At 48.7% G+C, this 12,372-nt stretch overlaps 1 protein-coding gene across 3 annotated transcripts in view; it reads right to left on the bottom strand.

The window, feature by feature from the left end:
* Positions 1-660: 660 nt before the first annotated feature.
* The window catches only part of GFOD1 (Gfo/Idh/MocA-like oxidoreductase domain containing 1), a 106,022-nt gene continuing 94,310 nt past the window's right edge, over positions 661-12,372 (bottom strand). For 2 of the 3 annotated variants that reach the window (XM_025891095.2, XM_025891096.2), the window contains exon 2: positions 661-4,245. In XM_025891095.2, coding sequence (XP_025746880.1) covers positions 3,326-4,245 — 920 coding nt within the window. In that variant the 3' untranslated portion in view covers positions 661-3,325. Of the gene's footprint in view, positions 4,246-9,200; positions 9,380-12,372 lie in introns of those variants that run through there. The other variant, XM_073877589.1, reaches the window with a different exon arrangement.

The raw sequence follows: 12,372 nt of genomic DNA on the forward strand, positions 1-12,372 counted from the left end.
CCACTGACCTCCAACCTCTCTCAACCAGTAGCATGAGCAGCCAGGAGCATGAGCCCAAATTTCCAGGACCAGAGGCATCCACACAAATCAAGCAATAGAGACTAAATGTGAAGACCCTAAAATGGTGCCTCCTCTACACAGGGTCTTTGAAACACCGTAACCAGAACGGAAAGAGGCTGGATTGCTGCGGGGGCCTCGTCCTGGGTCACAGTTGCCCAATGGTATCCAGTCCCCCGAGCACACTAGGAGGTGCTGGGCTTTGCCCGAAGGAGGCTTTGTCGAAAGCCTGACATCTCAGCTCCCTATTATGGCTCTCAATCAAGGCTTTGCAAGTGGTCGTCCAGGGGCAAAAAGGAGCACTAAAGAAGTATCTTAAACTCATTTCCTATAAGTTTTGTATTTACAAATGAACTACTTAGTTCCTCTCCTTCCTGCATCTACCTACTACATGCACTTCAGTAAATAAAATTTGAGTGCTTACTAAAATATTTTTCATGCTTCAAGAATATATCTTTTCTTGGGCGCCTGGGTGGCTCAGTCGGTTAAGCGGCTGCCTTCGGCTCAGGTCACGATCCTGGAGTCCCGGGACTGAGTCCCACGTCGGGCTCCCTGCTCAGCGGGGAGTCTGCTTCTCCCTCTGACCCTCTTCCCTCTCATGCTCTCTGTCTCTCATTCTCTCTCTCTCTCAAATAAATAAATAAAATCTTTAAAAAAAAAAAAGAATATATCTTTTCTTTCTATATACCCTAGCCCCAAATGAGAATTTTTTGTTTTAGACACTGAATATTTATCACAGAACTCAGAAGCCTTTGAAAGAAAAAAACAAAACAAAACAAAACAATTTCCCAAGTCTTTTGGTTAAGTACAGAAACATAAAATTGAAACCCCTGGAACAGCCCTACTTAGATTATAAACGACTTAGGAAAATGAGACCCATAGAATCATCTAGTTCCCTCTCCCTTCATCCTTAATCACAGGCTTTTGGGCTAGATAGGGAAAAAAATTCTTTCCACTCAGTGTCTACAAGAGTTATTTACCCAGAGGGCAATTTAGGAGAACCTGAACCCAAACAGTCCACTGCACAGCCCTCTGCCCAAACTATTACTGGGACTCGTTCCTTCTACTAAATGTCTAGTTTTGAATTGACAGCCACAAAAGCCGGCATGCTCGTTACGAAGTCGTGATGTCAGGGAACATCACGTACCCCGGAGAGTGTCAGCTGACTAACCTAGCCAGGTTGCAATGGGGCCCCCAGGAAGTAGGGTGACTCTTTCCGGGAAGGCAATCCTTCTTCCTCTGTGCTAGAAAATGACCAACATTCCCGTGGGGTTTGGGCATGCCCACCCTGCACCCACGGGCAGCCAGGGGTGACGCAGTGTGTATCGATCCTGGAAGGAGGATGGATGATACAACGGACTATTCTGTTCATTTTCAGATTCTGCCTCCTCAGAGCCTGGGATCCTGGCAGGGGGCGGCAGGGGGGTGAGGGGGGCAGTCTCACGGCCCCTTAAATTCCCTTCCGATTCTACCACCAGTCACCTGAAGAGATGTCGACACCTCAGCTGTGTGCCAGAGACAACTTTTGGATTTCTGTGACCTGTAAAGAAGAGCCATGTAGATTTACAAGCAATGGTCTCTGCATCCAAGCCTGACAAACGTCGATGCGGAATGAAGGATTAGGAAAAGGTTAATCCCCTGTTTTCAAGCTGTTTAACTTGGTGTTTCTTTCGAGAAAGGTCTGAATTTTTAAGAACTGTTTCAGTGACATTTGATGGTGGTGAACACTGACCAACCCTTAATTTGTGCATGTGTGTGTGTGTGTGTGTGTGTGTGTGTGTGTGTGTGTATCTTCAGTTGTTCCCTTTGGAACTACCTGCTCCAAGACTGCAGCTACCATCTCCAGTAAAAGCTCTAGAAGCAGAGAGTGACAAGACAAGAGAAACAAGAGACAAAGGAAAGGAAGAATACGGTTTTCTCCAACATTAACCTTCTCAACCCTACATGAAGACACACCCCTGAGAGCTCTAAAACCCCATATTAGAAACACTGAACATTATGTTCCTGGTTGTCCTTTTGTTTAATACCTATTCAAAAACTGGCAGGTGTCAGCATCTTAAAAGCAAAGGTCAAAGCTAAGGAAAAGAGCCTTGACCTTTTTTTTCTTTTAAGGGAAGAAGATTATTATCTGCGTGGAACTGAAGGCTTCCCTTTTACATCCACGAAGCTGGGTGAATCTCCTAAAAGTCCTTTACCAGCTCTGTAGGAGACATGGGGGTTGGAGCCCAAAGCCCATCCAGGGCTGGCTCACCTTCCCACCTGCTGGGAGATCCCCACTGCAACACTGGGGGCGGCCCCAGCAAGTGAGCCTGTGGTCAGACCCACTTCTGCTGTGCCTTTGACCCTGCCGGAGAGCCACGTAAAACGACACTTCAGTAGCAAGATCCCCTACACTCAGTTCTACCCCACCCGAAGTAGTAGTATAAGGTGGCTCCTTGCAATTTTTTAATTGCTGGCAAACCCAAAGGGCTAGTGGATTCTCTGCCTCATCTGTCTCCAGGCCCCGTGTGCTCTGGGGCTCTCCTTCTGGCTCACTTGCTGTTCCTGGCCCTCCCTTACCCCATCTCAGGCCGGGCGAGAGGCAATGAACCAATTGGGAAGACACTCCTTCCTGCTTCCTGTGAGGAACACCAATCCATCAAGATCGCTGTGCACTTTGCTACCAAGTGCTCTTTCCTCCAGACATTTTAAGTGGCTTCCTGGAATTTGAATGTTCTCATGAGCCCACTGTACCCCTACTTCTCCCCAGACTAATAGGCTTCTGCGGACAGATGGGGATGTGCCTTCTCCTGCTAGAAGCAGGTGCAGCCGGTGCGGGGCGGGGCAGGGGTTGGGGAGCCAACACCCACTGAGCTTGCCCACCGATGGCAGGAGACTATGGCTTGCCAAGGAGGCCAAGGTGAAGGGGGTGGATGAGGTGAGGAGGAAAGCACGCCCTCTCTGCTTCTCATGATAAGGGGCAACAGAAGCTAAGCCTTTCTCCTTCATGCAAATGGCCGGCAGGCATGACATCAGGAATGGCAGGCGCCCCTCTGCCCCCCCCCCCAATACTCCCAGGCTGTTACTAGCTCGGCCTGCCGACAGTCTTCCTCAGTGCCCCTCACCCGGGCTGGGATTCACCTCCTCAGATGCCACTTACTCACACTGCCCCCTCTCCACCTTCCCGCCGGGCACTCCTCCAGGCCGCCTCTGCCCCCCCCCCCCCCTTCCCTCCCTCTCTGGGCTCCACGTGGAGCACCTGCATCCCCCCCAGGTCCCCAGTCCTGCGCTAACAGTACAGGGACATCCTGCTGCGTCGCATGGCCTCGCTGATCAGGTAGGCGGGGCTCAGCTCGGGCTCCTCGGTCATGATGGCAATGTTCTGCCACTCGCCCGTCTGGCTGGACCTCTTGATGGTGTCCACCACGCACAGGGCGTACAGGCAGTCATCGAAGGTGGCGGCCATGGTGAGCGGCCGCCCGTCCCACGTGCGCCGGTCGTCCTGGTCCTGGAAGGCCTGGCGCACGGCCTGCATCATCTTGATGGTGCCGCGCAGGTAGGGCGACGGGATGTCGCTGAAGGCCTTCTCGGGCAGCAGGGAGTTGCTGATGGGCGTGGCGTCCTGCAGCAGCAGCTCCTGCTGTGGGGCGCCGTTGCGCTGCCCGTACAGGTCTGTGCCCACCGCTAGCAGGCGCCCGGCCGAGCCCACCACGGTCACGTCCTGCTTGAAGTCGCCGGGCACGTTGAAGTTGAGGGTGACGGTGCAGCACACCCCGCCCTCCAGCACCATCTGGAAGGTGCAGAAGTCGTCGCTGGTGATCTGGCGGATGCCCTTGATGTGGTCGGTCTGCTTCACGAAGGTCTTCAGCAGCCCGTGGACCTTGACGGCCTTCTGGCCAGTGAGGAAGGTGAGCAGGTCGATGATGTAGGTGCCCACCGAGTGCAGGCCGCCGCCGCCCATCAGGTCGTCGCAGCTCCAGTTGTACTTCTTGCCCAGCAGGCTGCCGCTGTGCACCTGCACCTCGCACACCAGCAGCTCGCCCACGTAGCCCTCCTCGATGAGCTGCTTCATGCGCACGAAGGCCGGCAGGAAGCGCAGCACGTTGCCCATGATGCTCATGAGCTTGGGGTAGTAGTGGGCGGCCGACATCATGCGGAAGGCGTCCAGCGGGGTGGCCGTGCGGTCGCAGATGACGTTCTTGCCAATGCCTGCGGGCGGGAGCAAAGACAGCCGTGAGGGCGCGGGTGTGCGCAGCGGTAGGGGGCGCTGTGGCCCGCACACGCTAACTCTCCGGGCGGACCAGACCCGATCTGAGAGTCCTCTTGACAACCGAAGGTGTTTGGTGGCCCCGGTTACTTACGCAAAAGTTACCTAATCCCTATTATATTTGTAATATAACCCACATGTAATTATTTTAATATTTAAGTCGAATGACTTATTAAAAGGAGTCAGTATTTAAAACCACGGATTTAAATACTGACTCCTTTTAATATATTTAAATAGCCTATATTTTGGACAGGTTTTTAAATATTTGCCAGTATATAATATAAAACGCTTCATTTCATGTTTCGTGTCTCTAAGTCTATAACACTTTTTACACAAGTATATTTTACTTGTAAAATACTGATAAAGGTAACATTTAAATATAAGTCCTATCGAAGTATACAATATCATCTTTTTACATATAAAATGTTTTATTAAAATTATCTTCCATATGAGATGTTTTATATGTAAAACATAGTGTATTAAAGATGTATTATTAGAAATATCATATGTAGGGAAGAGAAGAGTGTCTCTGTCTGGATAGAACCAGAATATGCAAGCTTAAGTCATAGCCAAGGCAAGTCTGATTAAATACGAGGAAGAAATTTCTTAACGATATCCTCCGGAGGTCTAAGCTTTTAGCTGTCTCCCCTACAACCACAAACAAAGGATCATATTTGGAGTGTTATCCTGCTTGTTTATTTGGCATTATGGATTAGGGCTGGCAGTGGTCAGAGATATGTTTGCTTACTGTTTTCCCGCTCTTGACGGGAAGAGTGGGTATTCCCTGTATCTGAGGGGTGGGCAGTGGCTGGCTCCTCCCAGACCTCCATCTGGCTCATGGTGGGGTTTGGTGCTTTTGGCCAATGCAGCTGAGGCCAACTGACAATTAGGCTTATGTGATGACTGTACTGGGCGCATATATTACAGGTAGATTCAAGCCCTTTGGGAGACTAAGTGATTCTGGGTCTGGAGAAAACAAAGGATCAATGGAAACAAGAGTGACAGGGAATGAGAGAGGGATCTATTCTGTAGAAGCCAAGAGTGAGGGAAGGAAAACAACTCAGCTGAACCTGTAGAGACAGCCAACTGGAACTTAATAATAACGATAATGATAACAATAATAACAGTTAATAATAATAGAATTACATGGATTTTGTTAGTACACCAGATTAAAGGTTGCTAGGCGGAAAGACCTGGGGAGCTTCTGAGTCAGGGCACGTGTCTGCCTATGGCTGGTCTCTCTTGTCTAGTCATGCTCTGCACATTGACCCTCCAACTGGGGACCTGTCCACTCCAGCCACAGATGGGGGTGCATACCCCAGGGAAAGGGAGCAACGAGACACGCACTCCCCTCCCAGTTGTCCTGACTGTGGGCATTGAACTTGACAGCACCCATGAAATCTCACAACAAGCTGAGCTGAGACAGGGTTCTGGGGGGGTCCTTGCAACTGTGGGTGTCTGTCCCATGGAAATGCCTAGACAAGGCCACCATCTGGCCTGTGCCTCTCATCTTCCCAGTGGAAGAACTAGCCAAACAACAGACGTGGTCAGAACAGATTTTGGAAAATAAATACGATCGACGGCTGTCAATTTCCACACACACATTTAATTCTGACCCTGAATGAAAGGCCTGGAAGCCACACAATGACCACATCTCCTTGCCCTTTCCATGTTGGCAGAGCTGACTGGCTTTTCTGATGACCATGAATGATCAGTAAGAAGCTCCTTTAACTCTTAGCAACCAGTTGAGGACTAAGGCTCTGGGAGAGGGATGAGGAAACATTGGTTTCTATTATCAAATGTGCCATGCACTTGCGAAACATAATGTTCTGATAACATGATCCTGTAGGCATTATGCTCATGTAACACCCGCTCGTGCTGGCAGGAGCAGATTTATATGTAAACGGATTGGTAGGTCACTGCAGGGACAGGTGACTAATGCTGCCAAAATCTGCCTCACACCTGCTGGGTAGGGGCTGTAGCCTCTCCTATGCCCTACCTCAAGGTCCCCCCCAAACCAGGACCCTGCCTGTCATATTAGTATACTCTTTCTGTCATCTTAATGGCACATGAGGAGAAGTTTCTTATCTTTCCATTACACTCCCTATTTTTTTAAAGATTTTATTTATTTGAGCGAGAGAGAGGGAGAGCACAAGTGGGGGGGAAGGGCAGAGGGACAAGCACATTCCCCAATGAGCGCAGAGCCCGAGGCGGGGCTCCATCCCGGGACCCTGCGATCAGGACCTGAGCCGAAATCCAAGGCTTGCCTGACTGAGGCACCCACATGCCTTATTTTTCTATCATAAAAAAACTATAAAATAGCAAAAGAAAAAATAGGGAAAATTAATTGACTTCCCATCCACACACCCAAAACCATCACTAAATAGGGAATTCCTTACAGCTGTATAGATGAAAAGACTCTGTTGAAAGCTCCTTCTCCAGAAAGTGCAATACGAATACACATAAAAACCCCTCTCCCATTCTGAAACTCATGCATGGCTCCCCCAACGTTCTGAGATCAAGTATCTCTTCCGTTAGGCTATTTATGTGTGTTGTGGCTCTGCACTACACGATGAAGTCCTCAAAGACCTAGACTGGCTCTCATTTCGTAAGCCTCCGCTGTGCCCACAGCACCCAGTGGATGTTGTTGCTTGGCCCCATCTCACGGCCTGCGCTCCTTAGCAATATCCACACTTCCCAGATGGGTCTCGGCAACATCTTAACTCGCGATACCTACAAAGCACAAAGGAGACTTCTAGGAATCTACCAGAAAGAAATAATCTAAGATGTAAGCATGGCTTGTTGCCCAAAGAGGCTTTTCACTGAATTATTTATTAAAGCAAAAAGCTAGGAACAATGCAAATGCCCAATGATAGAAGAACGGGTATGGAAGCCATATAATGGAATAATTGTGAAGCCGAGGAACGTGATGCTAATGAAGACTTTTTAATGGCAGGCGAGATGATTATGATGTCATGTTAAGTGAAAAGGGGCTCTGTTCATAGACATACTACGATCTCAACTCTGTCTTAAAAATACAGAAGAAGAAGAGAAAATCTGGAAGGGAACACCTCAAAATGTTTACAGTGGTTAATTCTTTAGTAGGATTATGATTGATTTGTATTTTCTTCACTCTGTTTTTCTGTATTTTCTAAGTTTCTCCTTTTATGGTCAGAAAAAATGTTCACTTTCCTTTTTTCTTCTAAAGACTGTATTTATTTATTTGAAAGAGAGAGCACGCACAGGGGGAAGGGGCAGAGGGAGAGGGACAAGCAGACTCCGCACCGAGCAGGGAGCCCGACGCGGGGCTGGATCCCAGGACCCCAAGATCACAAGCCCCGCCGAAGTCAGACGCTCGACTGACCGAGCCACCCGAGGCGCTCCTGAGCTTTTGTTTTAAACCCAAAGGGGACACAAAGACCTTTGAAGGATGGTGCTCACGTGATGGCAGAGGGCCCTCCAAGGTCTGGGGTGGGCAGGCAGGTGCGAGAGCCAGCGGACCTGTCCTAGCGCCCGTACCCCAGCGGGCTGGTGAGAGCGCCACTGACCCTCAACGGCTTCAGAGGCTCAGGCTACATTGCTAGGTCTCGGGCTCCCATTCCTCAGGACCTCTTTATGATTCTGATGAAAGCTATGGACTCTGTTCAGAAGATGCAATTCAAACATACACACAAAACGATACCCACACCCCAAGATCGGGTACAGTTCCCTCAGGTTCCAAGGAGCAGGCATCTCCATCATAAATTGTACAGTAACATCTTCTTTTTAAAGTATGTATTATGTATTTTTGTTTTTTTAGTAGGCTCTATGCCCAACATGGGGCTCGAACTCACAACCCCCAGATCAAGAGTCGCATGCTCTACCAAGTGAGCCAGGTGCCCCTGTACAATAACTTCTTGAAGGCTTTATGACATATTGTTAAAAACAAGATAGCTTCCAGTTTTAAAAAAAACCCAAAATGCAGAGCTAGCAGGCCGTTCACTGATTTGTAAAGCAAATCCCTTTTCTCTCTGCTCTGGACACTCTTACCTCAACCCCACCCCTTGGTGGGGCTTCCACAAAGCACCACCACTGTGGAGCCCCCCCAAAACCCTCAGGTCCTCTTTCCCAGCTTCTCCTCGCCAAAATGCCTAGAACCTGAAGCTCCAAGGTCCTTAGCAGTTTACCAAGAACAAAGGGCTTAGGCTAAAGAAATATAATTCTATCTTTTGTTGTTTGTTTACTTGGTTTTTCTGATTTTTGTTTTATTTCAGCTTTACTGAGGTATAATTAACATATAAAATTGTGAGATCTTTATTTTTTTATTTTTAAAAAAGATTTTATTTATTTATTTTAGGGGTGGAGGGGCAGAGGGAGAGAGAGAATCTCAAGCAGCCTCCCCGATGAGTGCAGAGCCTGACACGGGGCTCCATCTCACAACCCTGAGATCATGACCTGAGCCAAAACCAAGAGTTGGGCGCTTAACCAATTGAGCCACGCAGGCGCCCCTAAAATGGTAAGATATTTAAAGTGTACACCGTGGTTATTTGATATACATATGCATTGTGGAAGTATTTCCACCATCTGTTTAATTAACCTCTCATGATTATCTTTTTCTGTGTGCGAGAGAACATTTAGGTTCTACCCTCTTAGCAAAGTTCAATTATACAATACAATGTTATCAGCTATAAACACCATGTTTACATAAGATCCTCAGACCTTGTTCATCTTATAGTTGATGTTTGTACTTAAAGGAATACAATTCAAATTGTAGACTTCCAGTCATCAGACACTCGTGTGTGTGTGTGTGTGTGTGTGTGTGTGTGTAGGGGTGCACGCAGGTTGTGTGTAAGTACATGAGTGTGGCACAGAACATCCCCTCACTCCTAAAATCACATGCAATGTAAAGGGAACTTACATTTTCTGGGTATAGGGTTGACACACACAACAATCCTGGGTGCATCAGGTGCCACGGAATATATGCTAGGATTTCCTCCAAAGAAAGCAGATAAATACCTGCCTTCCAAATCGCTTCTGTCAGCCTGGGCTTTGGTCGGGCTCTCCAGAAAATACCATGGCTCTTTGGTGTCTTTGTCATTTTCAGGTGTCTTAACACAATGCTTGCTACCCCTGAGAAAGTGCTAGAATAGGCTCTTTAGAGAAAAGCCCTTCTCTCTTTTGTGCTGAAAAGGAAATAACAAGTGGGGACCAAATCCTGTACTCCTCCCTAAGGACACGACTTTGATAGGAAGGTAAACAGATACCATCAGGGTGACAGAAGCTGAAAGTCTCTGTTTCTCAGGGAGAGAAACCGGGGGAGAGACTGAAGGCCCCTTTCCCTGCCTGCCCCCAAACAGCCATGGCCGATTCCTAATGGGAAACCACGAGGGGAAGAATATGACCCTGGTCTCTTGCTCTGCAGACCCTAAGAGGAGAGTGTGTGTTTTCTTACTCCTGGGAGGGCTTTACCAAAAGGCCAAACGTGCTCCCTTAGAAGTTTATACTCTCTTGTGGCAAGATGTGGTGTCCTCCTTCTAAGGCAAAAGATCCACCACTTTGGCACCCCAAACCATCTTAAAGAAAATCATGCCGCGGAGGATCAAGATAATCGACAACTTGAAACATATGGATTCAATTTCACTCCTAGTAAACAGGCCGTGCAAAATGGAAAGCAGAAAAAAGTGCTACGTGACTGAGAAAGAAAGAGTGTTTTGTGTTTTGCCAAGCCCCAAACGTCTCCCAAGCTCCGGAGAGTTTCAGTTAGGCCCACTGGTGCTCACAGTGATGCAGAGGAAGAGTAAGAGCTTTCTGGGCATTTGGGCGCTATGGTGGATGCGGTCACCCTGCTGCTTCCTCCCCTCTCCTGGGAAGTGATCTGAGCCATTATACCATCACCCCCTGCTTAGCTCGCTCCACTGAGGGATCTGCCCCTGCACCCAGAAATGGATGCCTTGGAATCCTGCCACATTTGTCAAGGCAGAGCACTGCAGGGACTCTGGTTGGGTGGCAGAGAACACATCAGGACTGGCCTGGCATGTGGGGAAGCCTTCACAGCTCGCCTCCGTTATAGACCACCTATCCTTTTGCATGAAGACCAAGAGCCTAAGCTGGGTCTTTTGGGGATCGAGAGGAGCCAAATACATCACCCCAGAATGTACCGCTTTGACATGTGGATTATTTCGAGACTGAAGACAATCAGGAATCAGGGCTGAGCAGACTCAAGAAGATCTTTTTACCTCCCCCTTAAGTGCCTAAAAGAATTTAGCTAGAGGGGCTGTACCAGGAAGAGAGAGCTATTGCCAGAGATAACTTTTGATATCAGAAAGAGTTATCTGCATGGCCTGGGGAACATTTGTTTATCAAACATTTGTCCCCTTTCATCTTTCTGTGAAATGTCTTCGTCCTCCCTTTGAAGCCCCAGACCCCTGATCCTCTTCTCCTTGAGCTTGGTTATGATCTCTAAGCCTCAGTGACCTGCCTGCCAGGGAGTCTCATGTTTCCAAAGGGGCTCCCGTACGTAAGAAACTTGCTTTTCTCCCATTACTCTGTCTTATGTCCACTTAATTTTTAGCCAACCAAAAAACTTAGAAGGGAAGACGGGAAACGCTGTCTACCCCTACAGCACCTTTGGGTTGGGACCAACTTTATTTTTTAACTGAGAACCCCTTGTCAGCAAATAAAGTGAGCGCTCCCTTGTCCACCAAATGGTGGGACTAAGACCTCACCTCTATCATGGAGCTGAAGCAGGGGAGAAAATGAGATCAGCGGGAAAACTCTGGAGGGTGAAAGTGCAATGTGCAAGACCGCGTGCCTGCTCTTTGTCAGAAGCTTTTAAATGAAATAATTCCAGAAGGAGCTTTATTGCCCTCCTGCGATCTCTCATGGGGAAATGGGAAACTGGCTCCCTCCGCAGCCTGCTGACTGTGTTCTCCATAACGAGCCACAGTATCCACACGGTCCTCACGGGGGGTTAGTGCTGCAGGGAAGGAGTTTCCCACCAGCAGACCCTAAGCCACCTTCAGGCAGCTGCGCCCCCCATCCTGCAAGCTCAAGGTCTCCTAGCCAGGGCTGGGTACCTGCCCATATCTCTTTCCAGAGACCAGAGCTTTTGCAAGCGGCTGATACTCTCTCCATATAAGCCCCCGAAGGAGCAGGGGCAAGGGACTTCCCACTGACACCTCGAGGGAGAGAGATGTGCTGTCTGCTGACCCAAAGAGCAGCCACCCTTTCCTGCCCTTGATCAAGTAGGTTATCCCCTGGACACCTGGGGTACGGCTGCGACCCGGCCAGCCAGAGACCAGAGCCATCCCCCAGCATAATCAGCCTGAAACTTCAAAGCACGTCTCGCTGCCAGCACATTGCCAATTACACACTATTCCCTTATCTAATCGATGGTGGAAATCTATGAGGCCAAGGCTACTTTCCCACCAGTTCTTCCCAATTACTCCACTTGTGTTGACAGCTCCTTATCTTCCAAAAGCCCAAATGGCTGCCTGTCCTACAGGCTGGCTTGCAGCCGTCCTGGCAGATTGGCAGAATCCCCACAAGAAGTCCCATCAGATACAGCCCCCTAGTTCTCCCTGCCATTCACAGAAGGTAGAGGAGATTTCTCTGCCATTCAGGCAGGGAACTCATCTTCACTTATACTCCATTCTGTCAGCGTTTCTGTGCTAGGGACTGGGACTGAAAAATGAGTAAGATAGATGAATAGGAGCTCTCAGTCTAGTAGAGAAGAGGGATTACAGAAATGAGGGATTACAGTATCTTATAGATCTCAGGTCATGATCTCAGAGTTGTGAGATCAAGCCCCGCGTCCAGCTCTGCACTCAGCGGGGAGTTTGCTGGAGATTCTCTCCCTCTGCCCCTCCCCCCACTCATGCTCTCTCTCTTTCTCAAAAAAAAAAAAAAAGAGATTTAAAATATGTCATTATTATTGCGAACAGATCAGATTAGTAGTTTGAGTTGGGAAGTTGTTTGTCAGAAACTCTCACGGGGATTGAAGATGAGGGATTTCTCCAAAGGGCCTCTCCTCCCAATTTATGTGGAAGAAGGGCCAGAGGGCACAGAGTGGGGTTTAGACAAGTCATCCC

The sequence above is a fragment of the Callorhinus ursinus genome, unplaced genomic scaffold (genome assembly GCF_003265705.2).
Source record: "Callorhinus ursinus isolate GAN/ISIS: 27379988/994484 unplaced genomic scaffold, GSC_fseal_2.0 scaffold26, whole genome shotgun sequence".
Classification (NCBI taxonomy): Eukaryota; Metazoa; Chordata; class Mammalia; order Carnivora; family Otariidae; genus Callorhinus; species Callorhinus ursinus.